The 24,003-nt window shown below is 57.1% G+C and overlaps 1 protein-coding gene across 3 annotated transcripts in view; it reads right to left on the bottom strand.

The window, feature by feature from the left end:
- Positions 1-233: 233 nt before the first annotated feature.
- ZNF512B (zinc finger protein 512B) overlaps positions 234-24,003 on the bottom strand; it is a 31,623-nt gene continuing 7,853 nt past the window's right edge. For 2 of the 3 annotated variants that reach the window (XM_086760525.1, XM_086760524.1), the window contains exons 4-17: positions 23,650-23,778; positions 23,136-23,308; positions 22,719-22,972; positions 21,873-21,944; positions 20,183-20,317; positions 18,686-18,810; positions 16,080-16,172; positions 15,132-15,230; positions 14,159-14,446; positions 13,326-13,517; positions 6,422-6,523; positions 5,359-5,421; positions 2,959-3,057; positions 234-2,646 (exon numbers count right to left, since the gene is read on the bottom strand). In XM_086760525.1, coding sequence (XP_086616651.1) covers positions 2,353-2,646; positions 2,959-3,057; positions 5,359-5,421; positions 6,422-6,523; positions 13,326-13,517; positions 14,159-14,446; positions 15,132-15,230; positions 16,080-16,172; positions 18,686-18,810; positions 20,183-20,317; positions 21,873-21,944; positions 22,719-22,972; positions 23,136-23,308; positions 23,650-23,778 — 2,118 coding nt within the window. In that variant the 3' untranslated portion in view covers positions 234-2,352. The remainder of the gene's footprint in view (positions 2,647-2,958; positions 3,058-5,358; positions 5,422-6,421; positions 6,524-13,325; positions 13,518-14,158; positions 14,447-15,131; positions 15,231-16,079; positions 16,173-18,685; positions 18,811-20,182; positions 20,318-21,872; positions 21,945-22,718; positions 22,973-23,135; positions 23,309-23,649; positions 23,779-24,003) is intronic. The other variant, XM_086760526.1, reaches the window with a different exon arrangement.

The raw sequence follows: 24,003 nt of genomic DNA, 5'->3' as shown, positions 1-24,003 counted from the left end.
ATTAATTGCACGGTAACGAGAACCGAGCCCCGCGCTGTCGCCGCAGGCAGGCGGTGAACGACCAAACGAGCAGCCGGGGCCAGGCGAGTCCCCCCTCCCCGGGCCAGGAGCTTTGCCAGGGCCTTTCCCCCATGGCGGGACATCATTTCGGGATCCAGCGGCTCCTCCCGCCCCTTGGCAGAGATTTCAGTGCCGAACTCCGCGCCAGGTCCCCCGCTCTGCCCGCTCTCCCCCCGCACTGCTGCCTACACCCCCCCAAGAGCCACGCCGCACCCCCGAGCACCTTCCTGGGGTGCGGGGGTCCCTCCTCGCTGGTTACTGCCTCGGTGAGCGGACACGGGGCTCTGTGGGCAGCCAGCGCCGTCCCTCGGGCTCAGCACAGCAAAACGCCCTCGCCCAGGACAGTGTCCCCACGTCCCCACGGTGACAAAGACCGAGAGGGCTCTGAGAGCGTCTCACAGCTCCCGAAGCTCTCCTCCCTTCCCCGGGATTTGCACCAGCGACACGGTCAAAACAAAGATCGGACGAGGCGCAAGAGGCAAACAGGCTGAGGCGCAGTGACTAATTAAGCTTTCTCACTAATTGCTTCGACCAGCAGCGCTCAGGCTGGTTCCCTCGCCCGCAGGCACGTGCCCGGCTCGCGGCTGAGCACACCAGGCAACGCAGGCGCTGGCACCCAGCTGCCTGGAGCCACGGCTGGAGCCGGAGCATCGGCTCCCCGGAGAAGCCGCCCTGGCTTCAGCCACCGCCGCGCCTCCCTCCCTGCGCGCTGTAATAACTCGTCAGCGGAGAAGGACGTTAATTAGTACTGAGCGGCTCTGCGGAGTGGGGAAACGATACTGAGCCGCCGGCGGGCGGAGGGCGGCCGGTGAAGAGCGGCGAAGGAAACCAAGGGCTGAGGTTTTAACCGATTAAGTAAAAGCAGAAGCTCTCCTCCCCCCGACGCCACCGCCCCGGCTCCTGCATGGGGGAAAAAAACTGAATATAAGGTTTTCTGTTCTGTTACCGAGAGAAAACGTGCCCGTTTCCCAAGGACCGAGGTAGCCTGGTTTGTGTCTGGAGACAGACGCATCCCGGTCCGGGGATGGTTCCCTCCAGGCCGGAGCGAGGTGCGAGGACAGGATTGGTAGGGACACAAGGAAAGCCCGGGGGAAGAGCACAGGCAGCGTGCCGTGCAGGGACTCCCCACCCCGAGGAGGATGGTCCGGAGCCTGGGTGCATCCCGAGGAGCTGAGACGCACCCCACGGTGGGTCCCGGCCCAGGGGGACAAGGCGAGGGCAACATGCCCAAAAGCAGGACCCGTGATTGTCACTTGATGCTGCCCCCCCGTCCCTGTCACAGCTGGGTGACCGAAACCCCATTCCTCCCTCCTGGGCAATCAGCACCTTTGGGATGGGACACGAAGGGGACCCTGAATTGCCCTGTCCACCAGCTGGACCCCCCCACGCCGGGTGGCTGCCGTCGCTGCCGCAGCACTGCGCGTCTGGCTACGCTGAGCGCCGGGGCACAGCTGCCCCCCTCACACCCCCTCTGCAGTCTCACTGCCGCGCTCCACAGCGCTCACGGCATTCCCACAACTCCGGGTTAAACCCCCCAACCCGACCGGTCCTACGGCAAGCCCCTCTCCCATCGGCTTCCAGGGGTGCTCCCAGCTCCCGGCATCTGGGGACGATGCTCGCACCGCAGAGACAAACCCCGGCAGCGAGCCGGCCACAAAGCCGACACACCGCGGAGCCTGCCCGAAGCACGATCCCTCTTGGCCTGAGGAAGCGGGGAAAGCGCAAGCAGGACCCCCACAGCGTCCCCTGCCAGCCCCCGCTGTCGCCCTGTCCCTGCCCGGGCTGCTTGCACAGGTCAGACATCTTTGGAAACATCACCCCGGGAGCAGGGATGCAGGCAGCGCCGCCGCCAGCAGCCCCCCGCCCCGGCACGCAGCTGCAGAGAGACCCCCGACCAAGGGGACCCCGCTGCTATTGCACTTTTCTTTCGCTCAAGCGTCACCAGTTTGGCGCAGGGAGTAAGGGGGGACGTCACGGGCAGGGCAGGGGGAAGGCAGCAGGGTCCCGCCGGGCAGGGGGGTATGTACACGGGCAGGGGGCACACAACGGTCCCGCTTGCTTGATCCTGTTTGTTTTCCAGTGTGAAACAAGGTCCGTGACTTGTTTAAAGTGGTTAATTGGTATTTTCTGTCTCTTTTTTTTCCTTTTTGATTTTTTTTTTTTTTTTGTAAAAAGGGGGTGAGTGGAGGGTGGGGGGGGAAGGTGGGATCGGGGGAACAGAAAACCGGGAGAGACCCCCACCCTGTTACCCTGGGCTGTAAACGAATCCTCGGAGACGAGTCTTTGAGCTGCTCATTTCTCGGGCACCTTGCTGGCTCCTCCTTTCCGCTGGCTCGGGGGCTTGGGGACGCGCTCGTCCCTGTCAGGGCTGCCTCGGGAGCCTTCCCAGTGCTCGAGGGTTTTCTTGTGATTAGTCTTTGCTGCCACGCTCTCTCTGCCCTTCGGGGACATTTCTGGAGGCCTCTCCTTGGGTTTTCTCCCCCTTTTCTTCCCGCTTGTGCTTTTCTTTTTCTCCTCCTTGCTGGAAGAAAGCTGTTCCCTGCTTTTCTTTTTCCGGCTAGCCTCTGCAGAGGTTCGGAACCAGTTCTGTGGCCGCGGGGTGACACAGGAGTTAGTGACCACCTTGGGGACAAGCACCGGCACGCAAAGCCCCTCGCCTGGACCACCCCGCGCCCCGTCAGCATCGCCTCCCCAAGGAGAAGCTGGTCAACGCTGAGCAGCTCAACAGGCCTGGGGGTGTTGGGGACCCAAGGGGGGACAGGAAGGTCCCCTCCAGACCTGCTGCTGGGAGCTGCTGTGCTCCACTTGTGGCAGACACGGATGGACGGAGTGGGGCAGCCCAAGGACGGGAGCGTCGGAGCAGGGACCCGCCCGGACAAGCCGCAGCCATCTCCTTACCTCCGAGTGAGCCTTGATGATGTGGTACTTGACTCCGCTTTCGGAGCTGAACTCCTTCTGGCACAGGAGGCAGCGGTACTTGCCCACCGAGTGGTCCCCCTGCAAGACAGAGCATCCTCCTGCAGCCCCAAGCAGAGCTGAAAACGCCCTGGAGGGGTGGCGCCCCCCTGCCCTGCTCCCCCCGAGGAAGGGAGGTTGATGCTTGAACCTTGAAGCAAGAGAAAATAAATACTCATTTCTAAAACATCACACCTCTGCCTGCCCTCGGTCCCGGGCCGGTAGCTCACAACCGCATCTTCTGCCCTGAATTTCAGCCCGTGCCGCAGCAGCGCTGGCGGAGCCGGCCATCACGTCACTGGCACCAGGCACTGAAGCACCGGGTCCTACGGGTGCGGTGGGTTTTGCTACCTGTGCATCCCCAGCACCGGTTGTTACGTTACCACCGCCACCGTGTCCCCCGTCTGTGTCCCTGGGCGCGTGGGAGGCTGACGGGGCTGATCTCCCCACCTCCTCGCTGTCAGCAGATCCGTGATCTCCTGGGACTGAACCGCCATCTAATTTATGTCCAACAGACTCACCTAATTTTCCTTTTACACTGCCGAGGAGACGCGGCGACTGCTGGATTTCTGTCACTAGGGCCCTTGTGGGGATGAGTGATCTCCCAGCTCTGCCGCAGTTCACGACACGGGGGAGATAATGTGCTCTCTATTGACGAGGGGTTTATGGATGGCCGCTCCAGGCGATATATATGCTCCCTGGGAATTTCTCCACAGCTGGCTCAGTGCTGTAAATCTGGAGCTCAGACAGGTCTTTCATTTCAGGGCCAGGCAGGGCGCAGGCAGGCCTGGCCCCGCTGCAGGCGGGCTTTGGAAATATTGACGCAAAAATCACCTCGGTGCGTCAATCCCCGCTGAGGATAGGGTGCTGCCTGGAAGCACCCTCTGCTCTCAGTAAGTCTTGATGTATTCCAACCAATTCTGTGGATTTCACAGCAGAAATCACAGGGCAGCTCAGGAGGGGCTGTGATTTACGCCAGCTTTGGTGGCGCATGCAAAACGAAATCCTCTGTAAGGGCGAGAGTCCTGCTGGTGGCAGCGCGTGGGGAGCACGAAGCAGCAAACTCCCCCCGTGCTGACCCCCAACACTCAGCCCCAGGACTCGCCAGACCCGGAGGGTGCAGCTCTGCCGTTAAAGAAAGTGCCTGTGCAACGCCTGGCTGCTCTCTGCGCACAGTACCAGCCGGAAAACGGCTCAGTTTTCTCTTGGAGACCGCTCGCTGGTGGGCTGTCCGGTGCTGCAGGCCAGCAAAGGATCTGCCCTCGTCTCCTGTGTTCGCACTTCTATCCAGCTCCTTCTGCTGGATCTCTGCAGCGCATTTGCTAAATGATCTCATTAGGGGTTGATGTTCCAGCTAGCGTTGGAGGAGCGCGGGAGTTTGTGTTTTTAATAACCACGGGGTGTGTGTTGGAGCTGCCTCCTGACGCTCCATTCAATGGAAGCTGCAGCTGGAAATGTTTCAGGGTATAAAGCCTTACCAGCTCTTGCTCAGTTCCAACTTGAGGGACCTACGCGGAGCTCCCCATCCCGCCCCCGTGGCGGCTGCAGGCCACCGGAGCTCCCTGCAGCCAGCACAGCCTTGCTGCTCTTCCCAGCGAGAGGGCACCGGTCCCTGCACAGGCCGGCCGCCTCTTCCAGCCTCAGCTCCATCCCCAGGCGGCACTGTGCCAGCGTTCCTCCAGCTGGGGAAACTGCTGGGCTTCCAGAGGGCCTGCGGGGCTGCCCAAATCAATGGAGAAAGACCCCCAACTCCTGCCTGCCGTGGGAAATGCTCAGCTTCCAACACCCGGCTCCCTGGCTCTGAGCTGCTGCGGTTGACGCGTGGCTGTGTGGGAGGTACTGGCCATGCTGGGTAGCCGAGGGCTCGTGAACAACTCAGGGGCTGCAGGAGACCATCTTGAGGACGCTGCAGGATGGCGATGCCAAGGTGGGAGGACTTGCTCCTACTGTCCCCATCTCTGAGGCACTCTGTGTGTTGGAGGTCTGGGCCCTTGGGTCAGAATCTGCGTTGCAAGACCTCTCCTCCAAGGTTGGGGTGGTAGCTAAATCCTCTCCGTCATATCTGCCCAGCTTGAGCCGCTCTGCCTTCGGCTGCCCATGGCTGTGGGTTTGATCCTGCCCAGGAGGACGCTGCTGAGGGCTGGACCAGGATAGTGTGACAATGGGCTGAGCAGTGACAACTCGATGGGCAGCGGCACTGCTCGGCCAGCCCTTTCAGCCGTTACGATCCTTTAACCTGTGCCCTCATCCCGTGGCCTGCTGCTTCCAACTGAGCTGGGGCGGGGGAGAGAAAACCAAACCCCAACCCCACCCCTGAGCCAGGCTGTAGAAGGAGGGACCTACCTTGTTGCAGTTGGCCAGGTGAGCTTTCAGCCCCGAGACACTGGAGTAAATGGCTTCACAGCACTGAGGGAAGAAACAAAGCAGGGTTTGCCACCATCCCCACCTCGTCTCCGCGCTGGGGCCACAAGCCCGCTGCGCCAGCAAGGCCACTCGTCCAGGCCAAGCAGTGTGAGGCTAACGCTCCGCGAGACGCGGAGGGCTCCGGTCACACGTTTCCTATTAGTGCTAATGGGAGTCATGTGGCCGCATCGCTCTACAACGGACTGAAAAATGTCTCCCCTAAATGTCTCCGTGGCAAACGTACATTTGTGAGCAGTTGGGAGGTCCTGCTGGGCTACAGGAGTTCTTGGAGCCACAGCAGACGCTTAACAGAGAAGAGAAATCACCCGGGCAGCAGCATGACCAATTTCTGAGCAACGTCTTTTCAAAGTGCCTGTGTATGACATTAATTAGCCAGCGCGTCTCCCCCGGCCCTGCGGTAACAGCCCCGCTCCAACCCCCATTAGTAAGGCTTTGTTTCAGATGATAAATCAACAGCCCAGCACGAGGGGGGACTTGACGTCCCCGCGAGCTCAGGCCAAGGCTGCGTTTTACGGCAAGAGGAGGCGCACGCACCATGTCCCCGAGATCTCTGCCTGTCCCGGGGCTTTAAAAAGAATGGTTTAACACCAGTCCCGGCTTTACTCCGAGAAAAGCAGGTTCTCTGCATTAAAAAAATCTCTCAAGCACAGAGCGTGCAGCCTTCGCCCTGTCTGGGTCTCGGGAGCTCCCCAAAGGCAGCTCCAGAGCCCAAACTGGGCAATCCTGAACTGTTAGCCCAAGGGCATCTGGGGAGAGGGTGGCCCAGTCCCCAAGCCCAGTGGCTCAAGCACACCATGAAGGTCCCAAAGGTGGGACACACTTTGACCAGGCAAGGAGGTGAAACAAGGGGCTGAGCATCACTGCTAGCTTCGTCCTGGGCCAACAAGAACCTGGCCTTGGTGGGTTTCTGCCCCCAAAACTCCCTCCTTCCTCCTGCAGACTCAGACCAGCTGGCCCAGAGAAGAACAAAGACGGTCCTTACATTGTTGGGACAGTTGATGTGGCCCTTCTCCTTCACTTCGTTCTTCCAGTTCTCCAGCAGCCTCGGATTGAGCTTTGGAAGCCCCGGCCGGGTGTAATTGAGCTGCAAACAATAGAAGATGATTAGCAGAGCGGCACACACCAGTTCGGTCCTTGGTGGAGTCCTTGCTCTTCACATGGGTCTTGCCACCCCCAGGAGAAGTGAATCAGAGCTGAAAACGAGTTGGGAGGCTTCTCCCGGAGATGTCATCTCCCCCTCGGGCACGGCGCAGGAGGGGGGTGGCTCTGCCGGCTGCTGCGCCACCGGCGGGGCGGCAGCCAGGGGCTGGAGCCCCCCCATGCCGCAGCCACCTCCACGAGGCGCTGGCAAATGGGAGAGGGCAGGCTCCCGCTCCCACCCCCGGGGTCCGTGCCCCATCGTGGGGCCAGGCCCGGAACTGGCGTTTTCAGTGCGTCGTGTCAGAGCTGCCCTTCTGCCGCGTTTCATAACCAGGAGAATAAACACCCCTGCACGCTGGGCAGCGGGGATGGATGCCAAGAGCCTCCATGGCTGCCTTCCACGGATGAATGGGCACAACCCGCTAAACAATGAAAGGCTCTTGTGCCTCTGCCTCTCCTTCTGGCAGGGCTGCTCTTTCCAAGTGCTTTTTATTAACGACTTTGAGGTTCAGCATAGCGGACCGGCCTTCCCAACTCCATTTCTGCGTGCTCAGCACAAGCAAAGGCGGCTGCAGCATCTCCGTGCCACCCAACCGCCCTGCTTGACCCTACCTGCAGGGCTGCCGCCACGCCGGGGTCCGCAGGGGACGCAGGGCTGCTCTGCCTGCGACCTGAGCTGCCCGCCGCATGTCAGCACGGCTCCCAGCTCAACCCAGCAAGCTCTGCTAGGGCTGACGACGTTCTTTGGTCCCAAGTCGCAGCCTTGCCCCGAGGAAGAGCAGGGCTGGGTGAGCTCGCACGTGGCACCCTACGGGCGCGGGTACCCGAGCACGCGCTGCTCTCTGCGGGCATCTCCGAGCACGGGGAATGGCTGCATCGATGCAACCACACCAGGGAGGACACAGGGACAAACGGCGCTTGCAGAGAGGTGCAAAACCAGGTCCTGTTTTTGAAACATGCCCCCAGGAGCTGGAGGTCACATTTCCGATGCGGCGGGGAGGGGGCTGGCTGGCTTTCTTTGCCAGCCGTGATTTTTCTGAGCGCGCTGATAAAGCTGCAAATTTGCCTTTGTCCAGCTTCCTCGAGCAGGCTGCTCCCAAATCACCCTGCAAAGGGCAGCTCCCACGCAGAGCTCCGGATGTGGAGGACTCGGACAGCGGATGCTTGTCTCCACGCGTATTTAAGCGATCCGGGAGCCCCTGCAGCCCCCGCCTCGGCACACGGCAGGGCACGGCCGGAGGAGAAGGGAGCCCGGGGAGAACCGGGCTCCGCGCGAGGGACAGGGGCGCAGGGCCTTGCGAAACAGCTCTACGAATGCCGGTGAGGACGGATGTGGAAAAATCCCCTGAGCCCCAGCGCGCCGTTATTCTGCCGTGCTTCGTGGCTGGGGGAGCTGCCAGCAGAGCTCTCTGAAGCACTGGGATGGTGCAGCTACCAACCGCTCAGTCCCCCGCCTGGAGAAGGCAATGCCACCTCCGGGGGAGAACACAGGAGTCCCTCTTTGTCATTGACACCGAGAACCATGATGCCAAATGGCCTCTTTAATTAAAACCCAATCAATCCCATGAATGAGCAAACATTAATGGCAACCGCACACAGCCCCAGCAACAACCTCTCCCTCTGCGCGTCCCTGGGGAGGAGACGAGGGGGAATGTTCAGAGACGCAGACTCAGCTGCTCCGGCTTCCCACTCCAGAGAAAAATCCCTCCCCGCTCTCCTCCAACAGCCCTGCACAATAACATGCAAATCCCATGTCTTCCTGGGGCGCTGCGGTTCTGGGAATGTCAAAGTCATCTTTATGTCTCTATTAAGAGGGAGCCCCAGGCATGGAATATTTTTTTTTTCCATTTATTTTCCTCAAACAGCCTGTAAGTGAAAATCTTCATGGCCAAATCATTAAACGACTACAACTGGTTTTGGCCGCAGCCCATCTCTTCTGAACAGTCGAAGGATGCTGGGGTGGGAAGGCTTGTTTTCTTTGACTGACGGTTTTATTTAATTAACTTTCATATTTCAATCCTCTCCGCTCCCTAGACAGCTCTCCCCTTCCCCAAAATACATCGCAGTAAATGAGAACCATGCAGGCTGCCTCGGCCCCGGCCAACAAGCTCCCCTGGAAGCCTCACCGAGGTCCCTGCGCGAGGCACGGCTCTTCTATCGCCCCGTGGAAACCGCGGCTGATGCCGTCCGGGAGGTGAAGCCAAAACACACCCAGAGGCGCTGGCCGGCAGCCGGGTCCCGTACGCAGCTCCCACCACGCCGGCGCTGCCAAGCAAGGGCAGGAAGGACGGGCTTGGCCTCACCCAGCGCCAGGTCTGCAGTCAGAGCTGGGATCTGGTTTGGCCCACCAGTGACGCGAGTCCGCAGGGCTCAGCCTGGCTCCCTCCTGGATTGCAGGGCCATTGTTTTGGGGGACAAACCTGAGCCAGGCTCTTCTGCTCTGGAATTTATCCTGGTTCCAGGATGGGGTTTTCTTAAAACCTCAAGCCTGGAGACGACTTTTCCTCTTCAGCTTTACGACCGGCCTACAGCAGCCCCTCACTGCAGACCCCCGTCACCCTGCCATGCAGCACCCAGGCTCCGCGGGGACGTGCAGCCTCCATGGAGCAACACCCAGACCCTGAACTGTAGGAAGACAAACGGGGTGCCCTCACACCCCGCAAAGGAGCTCTGCATCCCTCCCTGTGCGGCACTGGGCTGACTGGGACGCAGGAGCCCACCACCACCTCCAGCACAGAGCTCGCGGCACTTTGAAACAAGCCACCCCACCTCAAGCTCCGCAGGGAAAGCACCGCACCACGGAACTGTGAGATTTCCACGGCACTTTCTCCCCTCTCATCTCTTACATGCCTCTTCCCTCTGCTCGAGGAGGCTGTTTCTCTCGGTCTGGCCTCCAAAACAGGTAAGGGCATCGTCCCACTCCGGACCCCAGAGCCCACCACCGCCTGCCCGCGCCACCCGGGACCGCTCACGGGCAGGCCATGGCCCCAGTGAAGGCCACAGGAGGGTTGGAGCATCGGCATCGTCTTCATGGAGCCTCTGGAAAGGGGATTTTTCCCAGAAAAGCAGCAGGGGCATGCCCTTCCCCATCTGACATCCCCAGCAAGCGGCCATTGTGAAACACCCCATCTGTTTCAGCTTATCCAGAGGCAAATAAAGATCGGAGCGAGAAAATAAGGCTCCAGTGTATATTTAGAAATGCTGGATTTGGTTAGCGCAGAATGCAGGCAGCGCAGGGCCTGGGATCGAGCAGCAGTCGTTTATTCTAATGCCATGGCTTTGGTGCGAAAGAATCCATCCTCCCGGGGAAAGGCAAACGCACCCCGCTGCGGGCCACCAACGGCATCCAAACCCAGCGTCCCTCTCCCCGGCTGGGACCGGTTGCCATGTGGCCACGATGGCAGGCCACGACGCAGGGACTTCAGCGGGGCTGTGAACCCCCATATCCCATCGGCTTGCTGAGGAGTTTCTTGCCTTCCCCCAGGGAAAAGCTTTGCTGCCCAGAGAAGGGATGGAGAGGAGAGGTGACTTCCTTCGTCAACTCCCCTGAAATCCGCGACAGAGCGGGTCCTGCGCTGCAGCAAGTCCACGTGCATCCAGCCATCACTGGTTCCAGACCTGAGCTGGGAAGCCTCCTTGCCTCCGGGACCTTGGAAATCCCCAAATCTTGCTGAGACATTGCAGGAGCAGTTGCAATCAGCCGCTGATCCGCAACATCCCACCTCTCTCCAGGCCCAAGCCAGCGAGGTGTCCGACAGCACACTCCCAGCTGCTGGATACGGCCCGTGGGAAGAACAGGTGATGGCGTGGCAGCTCTTCTGGGAACCATCAGTCCTACCGCCCCGGTCACGGTTAACTGGTATTTACCTTTCCACCGCTCCAGCGGCTCCGCGTTGTCAGCTCCCTCGGAGGGATGGCCACCGTGTGTGGTTGGCAGGAGCACCGGGGCGGTGGCACGGGGATGTGGGGACGCCGCCCACTCCGCCAAGCCTCCTGCGCTGCCTGGGGCTGGAGCCACCGCAGAGCTGTGCTGCCAGCACGGCTGAAGGCAGCTCTGAGGGAAAGATCACTTTTGGGGCTGTAAGCGGGTCAAACTGGGCACTTGCTGGCACATTTGAGTCGCTCACAGTTGGGAGGTTTTTTCCACACCCTGAACTAAAGCAATTTGTAAACGTAGAGGAGTCCTGAGCGGTGCAAGACAGTGCTCAGCTGAGCAGCACAGAGCGTGCTGAAGTCAGCAAGCTCCCACCAGCCTTCCCGGGCAGAACCTGCCTCCCACCTCCTTCCAGCACTGCTCGTCGAGAAAAAACGCCATAGACCGAACAGATTATATTTTAGAGTGTTGTCAAGGGAACGCGACAGTCGCTGCAAGACGCGCCCGCAGGCACACTCACAGCTACATACGTACGCGCCCACGGCACTGACGTCCTCCAAAATCCATCTGTGCGACACGCGGCCGGCACAGCCGGGGAGAGCAGCCTGTGCAGGGCCCGAGGTCCTGCTCCGCCAGCACAAGGCCTTGTTTTGCCACCTGGGAGCTGGTCCAGCTCCCCCTTCGCTCTTTTTCAACGCCAAACCTACTTCTGCCAACCTCACAGCAACTCTCTCTGTTTTTTAGCACCGAGATGGGGCTCAATCAGACTTAAACATGAGAAAAAACTTTTCTGAACACGAGAAATGTCTCATAAAAAACCACCACCACCACAAACAGCATTTCATGGAGCAATTACGCCAGTGGCTGAGGCCTTTCCGATGCCTTTCTACGTCAGCTCGCACATGGGCCCCTTGTCCAGGCCTGGGACTCCTGGCTGCTCTCTCAATTCAAACAAAAAACACCCAAAGTCAAGAGTAAGGGGAGCAACTAAAGGAGGAAAAAAACAATGCAAATGCTGAGGTTGGAGTGGGGGTGAAAAGAGCACCACACTTCTTCTCCCATAGTATTTGAAATGAAACAGTTACTTCGGGCTTGATTTTTTTACGTTATAAATGCATTGCAGCTGAAGTCATCTGGAAACCAACAACGACAACGTCAAGCATTAGGGAAATAAAAAGTTTTCAACCAGATACGGCCCTAACCCCTCAGCTCTGCTCCAGGGTGGGCAGCAGCACCATGGCCGGATCCCCTTCTGCGCCAGCTGCCTCACTGGGACACCAGCGCGGGTAAAGAAGATGCTGGTTTGTTTGTGTGCTGGTTTTCCACCCGCTCACCACGTGCAGACTGGGAGTTGAGTCAGGCTGAGCTGCGCCAGGTCTCTGCAGGACGACGGTGGCACTTCTGCCGAGAACACACGCATGCCAGGGCAGCGCGGGACAGGCTGCGGCAGCAGGAAGGCATTTCCACCGAAGCCCTGCTGTTGCGTCATCCATTTTCCCGGGGCGAGCTTCTCCAGGCTGGCGCCGGGACACGGGCTGTTTTCCCGGCTTGAGGCAGGTCCTTGGGGCCGGGGCTGTCCTGCGCTCTGCACGCTCATGGCAGAGGCACCATGACACTCTCCTGCTGCAGCAGAGCTTTAACCTGCTTCCCTTTGTCCCTCACTCCCCTCTTTGCAACAATACCCTGCCCAGGGTGAATCCTGGAGCGCTGGACAAGACACACCAGTGTTCAGAGCAAGGAGGAGACCTGGCACCTAACTGCAGAGCTACTTGCGCAGGAAACAGGCTGCAGCTTGCGCAGAGACTTGCAGGTTGGCTCTGCCTTGAGTCCCAGCATTGAGTACAGGATTAAAATCCACGACTCCCTCTCTTTTTTCCTTTTTACACTGAAAAGGTTTATGATTTGCTGCTGCTTCATTCCTTTTACGGTCCAGAAGGAGCATTCCTGGAGGGGAATTTCAGCTTCAGGACACTCCCAGGAATCACCTTCTCCCACAGCCAGGAGGAACGTTCGATTTAATTTTTGCCCCCGGCATTTGGCCTTGGTAAAACTCACACAACTGGCCTCAGCCCATCAACATTAAATAGAACTGGTCCCAGTACCGAGCCCGGGGGAACACCACTTGTGACTGGCTGCCAACTGGTTTTAACTCCAATCACCACAACTCTTTAGGCCCAGTCAATCAATCAGGTTTTTACCCAGCGAAGCCTCCACAAAGCTCAAGGCTTCCAGGGCACCAAATTTTACCGCGCATATCCCACAGCACCAGGCCATGTGTGCATCGCTGCTGGGGACTGCAAGGCTCAGCCCTGCCTCCATGCTCCGGCTTCCTCCGCTCGCAGGAGCACTGCTCTGGTGATGCTGCAGGCCCTCTACCGCTGGGGAAGCATCGCCCAGAAATTAAGGAAGGGACGTGGAAGGGAGGAAATTCTGCCTGGGGCATCTTTGCTCTCTGACAGCACAAAGGAGATCGTTTCAGATCTGACCTCTGCTCTCTTCCCACATTCCTCGTGGCTGCCAGTCCCTGCTTCACTGCCGAGCACAGACCAGAACTGACCTCCCTCCACAACATCCTCTGGGCCGGACTCTGATCTCTCTGCTGCCCACAAAGCACCACCTTGTTCCAGATCTGGGTGCCGGCAGTGGAAACTGCAAACCTGCCTGCTGCCAGGCTTGTACTGGGCCTCCTGATCACTGGGGCTCAGCCTGTGCTGGGTGGGCTCGTTAGCAATAAATTTCCCATCACAGCTAATTGATTTAATGCACAGAAAACAAAACACGTGAGCCCTCAGCCAGCTGGGGCCATGCTGACATCCCAGGATCAACGTGTACGGCTAACAGACACAGAAAAGGAGAAATTAAGGCCTCTCACCCGCTTTGTTTCAGGCACCAGGTCATCCTTCATCCTCCGCTTGGTCCAGTCCCTGGCGAGCTCGTCCTCTGCTATCTCCTGAAGGTGGAAGACGGCTACTTGGGCCGACGTCCGACGGATGCGGCCGCTCGGGGTCCTTTCAAAATCTTCCACGGGGCCAGGCTCTGGCTTCACCTCTGGCTCCTCCGGAGGCTGCAACAGAGACAGAGTCAGGAAGGGCATACGAGGGGTGAAGCAGCGAGCTCTCCAGCCCCGGGACGGGGATGCTGGGGATGCTGGGGTTTGGGCTGTGCGTTTGCAGATCTGCTTCGTGCAGGTGGGGGCTGCAGAGACAGTGTGCTTCTGCACCCCAGCACGGGAACAAGGGGAGCACCCTGCCTCCTCCTGCAGCCCAGCTGACAGCCACGTGTTGGGCTGACTGCGTCCTTCCACGCTCCCACTTGTACAAATATCGCCATTTATTAGAGTTAGGGAGTTATTAACATTGGATGCACTGTCAGTAGGGATCAACAGAACAGAAAAGGATGTTCCCCAGGGACGGATCCTGCCACCTCAACGCTGGTGAGCAGCTGGCGCTTGCTTGCTGCCAAGGGAGAGGCCTGAGCTCTCTTTTTTTCCCCTGCAGAGCACGGATGCAGGGTGGGCTGCAGCACAGACCGACAAGCACCAGGGAAGGGGAATGTTGCCGACCACTTCGCTCCCATAAACACAGATCCCTGCTTTTTCAGAGGCAGAGAGGGTTGGAGCCCGCTCTCCCCGGACACTGCATGGTACAACACACACGCGTGGTGATGTGAGGGAGAAAACAACATCAGTCCGACATCTGCACCTGCCTTGCCCGGCCCGGTCCTGCCCGGCTCTGTCCTGCCCACAGGCTCTGCCGCTCTGCAGTCACCGCCGGCGGGGGATGGCCCTGCTCCTCGGGCTGCGGAGGCGTCTGGCGGGCTCACTGAGGCGGTGTGTTCTGACCGCACGTGGTAGTCATGGCCGGCCTTGGATTTGTACTTCTTGCTGCAGTGTGGACAGCTGAAGACAGGCTTGTCAGCCTCGGCGAGCTGCTTCCCACACCGCTTCTGGTGGTACTGGTAGCCCATCAGGCTGGAGAAGTTGGCCACGCAGCCCTACAGAGATGGGGAGAAGGGGAGGGCTAGGGAGAGCTGAGGCTTCATGCACCCGTGTCGAAATGGTCCTGGTGCCATTGCTCCGTGGAGGAAGTGTCCCAAGGAGTCCCCTCTGAGCGATGGGGGATGGCCAGCCGGCCCCTCTCCCCCGAAGAGCGATGCGCAGGCACAGCAGTGCCATGGAGGGATGGGGGAGCAGCCCCCGTCCCTACCTGCCCCAACACACCGACAGAGCTCTCTGGACAGACGCACAGTGGGCAGCAGGAGGGCAAGGCACTGGAGAGGCACTGCCTGTGCAGAGAGTAAAGCACCCGTGGGGACAAACCTCTGCCACACGCCTCCGCTACCTGTTCGTGACTTGTCTGCCACCAGCTCGTGACCGTTTCTTGGTGTGGTTCGGTTTGGTTTTACGCTGTGCTCAGGACAGCGCCGGCTGTGCCCCTTCCTGAGTTCAGGAGGCAGAACCTGCCCTTCAGCGCTCCTCAACCTGCCCTATGCCCACCTTCCTGCCAGGCCAGCCCGTCACTGGAGCGCAGGGAGCCCAGGGGACGGGGACTGGGCTGGCTGAGCTAAAGCAGAAAAGTCGAGCGCATGCCACGGGATGCCTGGAGAGCACGCATCCCCCTCTGCAGCGGGACTCACTCCTTCCACCTTTTCGAACGAGAAACAGGAATCGTTCTCGTACCTCATTGGGGCATTTAAGTTTTCCCATCTGCTTTAGCACTTTCCTCAGCCTTTCCCGCTCTTCCTGTTCACCAAGTCCAGCGGTTTCCACAGGAACAGGCTAGAAATAAAGAAGTAACAGAAGCGACAGAGTCAACCATTTACTCATGTCCTCTGTGCCAGGAGTGGGTGGTAAACCTCTGCCTTGCAGGAGCTGCCCTTGGCCGGGGGGAAACCTCTCATTAGAAGACCCAGATCTCCCATTGCTTTACCGCATGCCAACACCATCATTGCTAGGTGCCAGATCTGCTCATGCCTTTCCTGTGTTTGCAACCCAAGGGCCAGCTGAGAAACTCAGGAGCAGTTCCTGCACGGAGGATTCACCAGCCAGATGAAGGGCAGGAGATTAATGCACAGGTAAAAGACAACTCACAACTGGTAAGCACGGGACACGTAGAAATGCAGTTGTGCCTTGCCCTGGTATCTCAGAGACATAATATGACCAGATTTTTAAGAACAGCATCAAAATTGGTGCTTGCCAGATTTTACTCATGATAAATTTTGTGGTTGCTTCTCATATGCATGGTGGCGAGCTAAAGACTGGATTTTGAGATTCATGCATGGCAGAACCCATCAGTCCCGGATTTGCAGGCACAGTTTTGGAGGCAGAGCTTTGCCACTCAAAATCTGCCTCATGTACTGACTGGATCTTCCCTGAAATCCCGTTTTATTTTTCCAGTCCTCTGCTCTACTCCCCAGGATCAACATGAGCCTAACTAGCTGCCCAGGAAGGAATGGCTTTGCTCGGCAGGGAAGCGGGAAGGCCGTGATCTGGACCGAGGAGTATGTGAAATGCTGCAAAGACGGTGGTGTGAATCCCTCCTTTACAAAGACAAAGGAAAGCAGACTGCTGATTGCTTCGTCTTCTGCATCTGCACTGAGAAACAAGGCACGAGACAACAACTCTTACCTTGCTGACGTGTTCAGCCATGGTGTGGTAATTCAGCCCAGCTTTGGACTTGAACTGCTTTTTGCAGTGCTGACATTTCAAGGCGTCCTGCAGCTGAAGGAATTAAAGGCAAGTCACCATGGAGGCCACAGTCCACCGTTCATTTTCCAGAGGCTGCTGCTGCTCGGCCATACGCCCCATGGGTAGCTGTTGCTGCAGCGGTACCCAGCAGCGGGACCCAGCAGGCAATGCAGCGTGCCTGTCCCCCATCCCAATCCGGGCCTGCAGCTCAGAGTTTTCTCTTTGTTGTCCTGGATACTGTTATCAAACCCACATGCCTCAATTTTTGGAAAACATTCCGTTTTGGATGTAGATGTAAAGCCTCACTGGCTGGAAACATCTGGACCTGGTGTCTTAGTCTTCCTGTTAAAGGGTTAGGAAAGAGAAGATGCTTTGATCTACCAATATGTTAGCAGACTGTGCTCTGCAGTCCTATTAACTGCGACAGATGCTGGCATACGATCCGCTTTCTGGGTGCCTGGGCTGTTTGAAATTAAGACGCTGCTGGACACAATCACAGCAGAATACTTCCCGCCTCATACTGCTCTGCTGTTTGACCCGACTTGGCCTCCTGAGTGACTGGGGAGACGCATTAAACGCACACACCAGTGTACAGGGGGAACTCGCACAGGGAGCAAGCAGATCATGACTTTTGCTGGGGCAAGCACCAGGATTTATTTACTCAGGAGGCGAATGTTCTGGCCATCAAGAGGTCTCTTGACAGGAAGCCAGTGCCTAGACAGCCGGTGCCATGGCCATTCTCACTCCTGCCACCTGGCTGATGCTCCACCTTCACCACTTCCCCTTTAACCAAGCCTGGACTAGAAGTTGCAGAGATGCAACTCCAAGATGGAGCTGCAAATCCCTCCTCATCCTGGAGCTCTAGAGAAATGAAGAATAAACTCACTGCAGCCAGTTGGGAATGTCTCACTTGTACATGCTCCCATCGGTTAATCTCGTTGCAGACCCAAGGCTTGTTCCAAACAAGGTGGATGCTAAAAGCTCCTCGACTCATCAGATGCCAATGCCAACCAATTTGGGGTTTACTCCTGTGGTCAACACTGAAGAAGATGCCACGTCCATATTCTAACAAGCCCTCCCACCCAGCATACCAGGAGGATATACCTGCCCTCATCTCCTTCAGGCCCAACCACGTTGCACACTGTCCCCACTCCTTATTTCCTTTCTAAAACTGAAGGAAACAGGGCAGACTGCTTAGTGACAAGCAAGGAATGGAGGAACCAATTTCCATTGTTTTACAAGAGTTTTGGGAGCTTGCATATCATTTTTCCATTGTCCAGCTAAGAAATACTTCAATCATTAAAGCACACAGCAAGCTGAAAGGGTGCCTGCACTCCAGGGTCACTTCTGATGGGGATACCATGCGCCTGTAGCATCAGGGCCTCGATAAGCACATGCTCTGGGTTCATCTCAGAGATGAAATGCTGAGAGCTGGACATGTCGTCACACGCACAGCTTGGGGACCGTCCTCCCTGAGCCACAGGCTGCTCTGGCAGGGATGCTGCAAAGCACCCCAGCTCCCGGAGCGGCACAGCCGGCCCCAGCAAGTACCGTGACTCCTGGGGAAGGGTGACAAAACACGCACTCCTAGGGCTGGAGCCCCGAATCCTCGGCTGAACACCCACTGCCCGATTTATAGAGGGGAAGACAGGCCTGACAGCTCTGGCAGAGTCACGCTCAGCGGGCCGGCTGGCCGTGCAGCCTGCGTGGAGCCTGCCTGGCTTGGGAGATGCTCCAAAGTGCAGGAGATATGAGCAGTGATGGCCAAGATCCCCGCTCCACTGAAGCCAGGAGGACATCAGAGGAGGCAGGATTCTGCCTGGCATCAATGCAGCATGAGTTTGAAAGGGAGAGTAGCCTCCCACTGCTGTATAAATAGGAAGGCAAAGGCTGAGGAGGCATTTACAGAAAATGAATGTGGAATCAAAGCCGAGCCACATATTTTCAAAGTGGGAGGCATCGATCCCGCATTGGCTTTCTGTGGCGATGGCTCTGCACCACGCCAGGTGACGGATGAAGACGTAATCCTGTGCTCTGATGGATGGTGGTGTGGCAGAGAGACAATTTTTCACTGCACTATTACTGAACTCCCGCGTCTCAACAGCCTGCCTGAGCACATCCAAGCTGGGTGTCTCCCCAAGACGTGCTCTCATTCAACCACAATTTATCTGGCCTGATGCAAAGAATGGCACACAACGAAATCCCACTGCCAGGACTCCGGAGGAGGCCAGATTAGAGACAACCCCAACAATCTCCCCAGCCTCAAAGCTATTCGTTTAGCTACCAGAAATACCCAACTCTGCTGGAGAGACCAGGGCAAGGGGCCCAGACCACAACGAGAATCAGAATCGCTGAGAATTAGGTGTTCAAATCCCTCAGAATCGAAGCGAAGCAGCCAGCTCTCTGAAGACGACTAGCAAGTGCTCTATCAAACACAGCCAAGAACTGGTTATAGGAGCACCAACACACATTTATCAATGGCACATGCACACATCCATTCCCCTCCAAAATCCATATGTGCGTGACTGAATAAAGCAAGTCCTTACTTTCTGGCAGACGTCCATGTGCTTTTTGAGCCCCACAATAGTTTTCCTGGTTATAACGCTGCAGGTTGGACAGGCGACTTCTCCCTTCTCACTGATCTCTCGCTGCCACTGGTCTTCAGGGTTTGCTGACGGGGGAGAGGAAAGAGGTGTTACACTCAGCCACGGCGACCACAACCTGCCCGGGCTGCTCGGCAGAGGACAGCCCCAGCGTAAGTCTTAATTTGCTGTGCTGAAAAGCACTGAGGTGGGGAATGTTCTTGCTGTAAAAAGATAAATACTCTCCTAGGCATGGGCCAAGCCAACACCGGACACAAGCCATGCAGGCACTTGCAGCTTTGCCTGTCCCACAGCTCCCACAGCTGGCTAAGCAAACTGGGTCACTGGGCCAGTTTACGTGCAGTTACCCGACCCGCTGGCATTTCATGGGAAAAAGGAGGTTCACCTTCCCAACCCTGCTGGTATCCTGCACACCGAGAGTTAAAACATGATGATGCCCTCGGCCACCTCATCTTGCCCTGTGTGGAGTAACTCCCCCCTTCCAAACCAAACAATTAGCGGGAGTGAAACAAAGGTGAGCGTCTCGGCTCCATCCGGACGTGTGCCTGGAAAACTTCCCTGGCACTCCTCTTCCCGGCAGACACACAGGCAGCTGGGGGAGTGCTAGCTTCCAGGCATGTGTTTATTTGAATGACTGTGACCAGCTCAAAAAACACCCAAAATAACAGACACATGGGGCCAAAACCTGCCCCCAGGTCCTGAGTTCACACCGCATTCTCAGCAGAACAGCGCTGGGCTTCCAGCAAGGGAAGCCTGGTCTGAATAAAATCCGCCAAGTCTGTTTATTTGGATGCTTTTGCATGGCTATGAGATCAGAGAGTCGTTTATTTGAATATGAAAGCAGTGTAAGGCATTGCAGCTGTGTTTATCTTGCACATCCTGCGTTCCTCCTGCTGTCAGAGCTCCCAAGGAAAGTCAGCAACCTGTGCTAGGGCATAGGCTGCACCTCGGAGAAGACATAATTATGCCCAGAGTTACGCACCGGTGTCAGTCACGGAGATGATGTTAGAAAAATACCATCATCCCAGACACTGACCCAAACTGTGGTCACACTGAAGCCAGCTGGAATCGGGATTTGGCTGCCATCTCCCAACACCTCCAGCAGCCTGTCCTGGCAGTGAAGCGATGGTAGGGTACCCCTTCCAGGACGTCCACTGGGCCTGCACCAATATTTTAGGAGCAGCAGCTATCCCCACATCTGTGCTAAACCTCAAAAGGGCAGGAGCTGAGTGCTCCTACTTTTGATTTTGGGCTGCTTTTGCTCACAAATCTGCTAGAAAACTCAGTCAGCAGTCTATTGAGTCAGAAGGGGTGTGGGGCCCACTAGCTGTGGGTGAAGGTGGGGACCGTGAAGGCTTGGAGCAGAGCACAGGACTGAGCTGATAAGCAGCTAAGCTGCACGCAGAGCTGCTGCCTGTGCTTTGCCTCCATCACCCTCACCTGCCGGTAGATGCACGACCGTTTCCTTCTTCACACCAGCTCCCGGGGGTTTCTTTTTCAGCTCCTCTGTGTTGGTGCTCCCCTCCAGCTTCTTGGCTCGATGGGCTTTCGCCTTGTCCTCTGCTTTGACAAGACCTGTAGAGGGAGGGGATTTTGACTCAGTACTTGCTTTAACACCATCAGACCAATTTGCATTTAGCAAAAAGTCTCTACTTTTGACCGAGTTGACTGTAGGTTTGCCAAGGCTGTATAGGCAGGATCAAGTCCATAATTATGACAAGCAGTATCATAACAGCTTGTTGTGTTTTGTAAACAGAATCATTTCCCCCAACCCAGACAGTTTATGAACTATGGAAACACCACGGCAAAGCGGGGTAGGATGCCTCTAGCAAGGCAGAATGTGGGGAAGACAGGCTGGGGAGGAGGCAAAAGTGCATTCTTTGAGAAATTAAAAGGGGAAAACTGCAAATTCAGGATATAGAAGTGATGTTCCTGCTGATGAACCTGCGCTGGAAAGGCTGTCTAACTCCACCAAGGAGCTGGGGTCCCTCTTAGAAAACAGGGCAAATTCTGCCCCATGAGGGTCCACATCCCCCTGAACTTGTGGGTCGTGGCTCTTGCCAACCCAGAGTCTGAATGGAGAGAGCACCACAGGACGGGCTGGTGGCACCTTTCTCCTTGGGGACTGAACTGCCACGCTGAACCTGGGGGGATGTAGGCAAACCCCCTCCCGATCTTCCCTCTCCATCTGAGGCAGCGAATCACCGGAGGGACCAGCTTATTCTCGAGGAACCCACAGCAGATGTTTCAGTCTATGGCAGTGCCTCTGTGGGGAAGTGAAGAGAAACAACCTCAGACTTCCCAGGAGCCAGGGGACAAGAAATCGCAGAGATCACATCCAGCCTGCTCTTTGGTAAGTGTTTAATCCTTTCAAAGCTATTAATGCCTCCCCTGAGTGTCTCTTGTACTGGAAGATGCTGCCTCCTGCAGTGCCTGGAAACCCACTTTTTATTTCCCTGGTTGAATGGATTTCATAGCCAGTGTGAACCCAGTTGCTCTCGTGCCAGGGATGCTCCAGGTTTCCTCCCTCCTTTCCAGCCCAGCCAGGTGTCTTTATGGAGCACGACCACAGTCCCACTCGCTCTCACTTTGTCAGGCTGAAGCAGCCAACTTCTGAGGAAACATCCCAGCAACACATCTCTTCCTGCCTGAATTCATTTTGTTGAATGTCGGTGACCCACGCTGGAGACAATGTCTGAGGGACGGACGCATTACTCAGCCTTTCTACGCAGCAGAAATCCTTCTGATGCTCTTGCAAACACTGTGACATCCCAGGATGGTGGGATGATGACGATATGTTTCTCAAGTCTTGCTTGTGTCAGTGGCTCATTACTCTTGTGTTACGGGCTGGAAATTCCTGGGTCCTTTCCTCTCTTCCTTCATCTCCCAGCAACAGGCTCCCAAGTAGAGCAGGCAGGATTGTTATCAGTGCCAGCTCTGATGCTGCATTTCACTCCCTTTCCAACACTCTTTTGGTCAAAAGCACCAGCTCCTCCAGCACGATGTCCCCAGGCTCCGCGTGGCTCCCATGTATCTCCACTACAGGGAGGGGTCTGGGGAAGGGGCTTCCCTGAAACGCCCCAGGGAGAAGTCACAACCCTACAGCGGACCAGAGTCATCCCTGTATTACCTTTCAGTCCAAACGTCCCCGAGATGGATGGCTGCTCCCCCGTAAACTTCTTAGGAGTTTTCTGTTTCCTTCCTGACTCAAAAGAGAGAAACAGAGAGAGAGATTTGGTCAAATAACTGTGCTGCCAGGGGAGCTTCGGCAGCTGCAGGGCACGGGGTGGGCACACACTCCATGTCAGGAGTGGATCACCTTGAGGAGGCCTTTACCACCATGAAATACAGGCAGCCACCCACCAAACAGTAATAGGACGCTGCATCCCACCCCACAAAACCAGGAGAAATAACGCTATCCAAGGCCAGTTAAAAGGCTAGAAGTCATGGCTCTGTCTGGGGCCAAAAGCCGCATGGTTTCCACAGCCTCAACCGCTAAGGTGGCTGGCGGTGACTCACTTTGGAGCTGCAAGCAGCGTAAATCCACACCGCGATGGGGACAACCACGGGCCCTCTGCCAGTCCCACAGTGGAAACGGGCAGAGCGAGCGTCCTTACCCTGCCCAGTACTTCAGGAAAACACATTTGCCAGGTCCACCCTGGTTTAAACTGCCACACTCAGTGAGGGCAGAAGGGCTGACCTAGCAGCTTGCTGTGCTGCAGGGAATTCAATCCATTTCCAATCCTATAGGTCCTACAGAAATACCTCTACCACAGCTGGAACCTGGTTTTAACTCTCAGTGGAACTCACTGTTGCAAGAAACCAGGGGGGAAAATTATCAGGATGCTGAAGAAAGGCTGGGATACATTCAGAGAGACACTCGCAGCAGCGCTGGCTGGAGCAGAGCCCTTTCTCTTCCCACGGGACACCCCTCTCCGGGCTCCTGAACCAGCCTAGCCCCGGGCTCTAATCTTACTGTGCTTCATCCTCTCGGGGTCTTCCTCCTGCAGCGAAGCCTGGCTGCCTCCTTGCTGCACCGCATCCTTGCCGCTCGAGGACTTCGCTGTGGGGGTGGCGGCTGCCATCGCCTCGGCTGCTGCGATCTGAAACTCCTTGCTCTCCCGGCTTTCCACCAGGCACTCGCCATTCTCGGCGTGGTCCTGGGCCACGGCTTTTTCCGTCTTTGCCTGTTTGGGATGGATGGTGGGGCAAGCTGAACTCTCAGCAGCTCTAGGGCAAAGCACAGAGGGCTTGTTTAAAGAGGGGTTGTTAGACAAACGTCCTGACACCTCTCCCCCCTCGCCAGCCCAGATCACGGGAAGTGAGGCAGGCGTGTTCCCTTCTCCCAGCCGTCCCTACGCCACCACCGCACAGCCCAACCACAGCCTGGTACCTTTTCTTGCCACTGCTCTTCCCAATGGCCTTCGGCACTTTGTTTTCTGCTTTGCTGGTTGGCACTGGCCGGTCCAAGTGATTCCAGAGCCGATGTTTTTCTAGCTGGGTTTTGGAGGTGAAGGCAGCTTCGCAGTATGAGCACGAATAGGTCAGCTTCTCTGAGATTGCACCCTGCGTGGAGCAGGGAGAGACAGATGAGCACAGACGTTAGACCACGAAAGGGCCAGGCTTTTTCTGACCCAGTCATGAACACAAGTCCTGTGTATACCCTTCTGCCCCTCCAAATGGTTACCAATGGTCTATGATACCCATGATCCAGGTCTCACACTGAGCAGGAAGGACCCCAGTGCCTCTCCTACACACCTCACAAACTGTCCCTGGCCCATCTGTGCCCTCCACACTTTAATCTGACATTTCTCCTGGGGTTTAAGGCCTGAGAGCGGCTTTACCCTGTAGATGGTAATGTAAGAGCTGGCCACTGGAAAGGACACAGAGCCCTCCAGCCTCCTTACCCCTTGGCAGCGCTGATAGTGGTACTTCAAGCCATAAATGCTGGGGAACTCCAGCCAGCAGCCTGAATTGGGACATTTCACCCTGGAGTGGGCTTTGAATTCGTCCTTCCACTGGTTCATCAGGGGGAGCTGGGAACAGGAGAGAGAAGAGACACAGCTGAGCGAAGAGCATCTCGTGCCCGGGTGCGTGCAGTGCATCCCGAGGGGACTGGAGGGGACACGTGGGACCTCCCATCATTCCTGTCCACCCCTTCCCACCACACAGCTGCCAAGTGGACCTCAGGGATGTGTTTCAGTGCAGCGGTGCTCCCTCCTGTGAGAGGTGCTGAGAGGTGTCGCATGCTGCAGGCTCTA

Source organism: Chlamydotis macqueenii, chromosome 16, assembly GCF_036417535.1.
Source record: "Chlamydotis macqueenii isolate bChlMac1 chromosome 16, bChlMac1.mat, whole genome shotgun sequence".
NCBI lineage: Eukaryota > Metazoa > Chordata > Aves > Otidiformes > Otididae > Chlamydotis > Chlamydotis macqueenii.
This window is presented reverse-complemented; position numbering and strand designations above follow the sequence as displayed.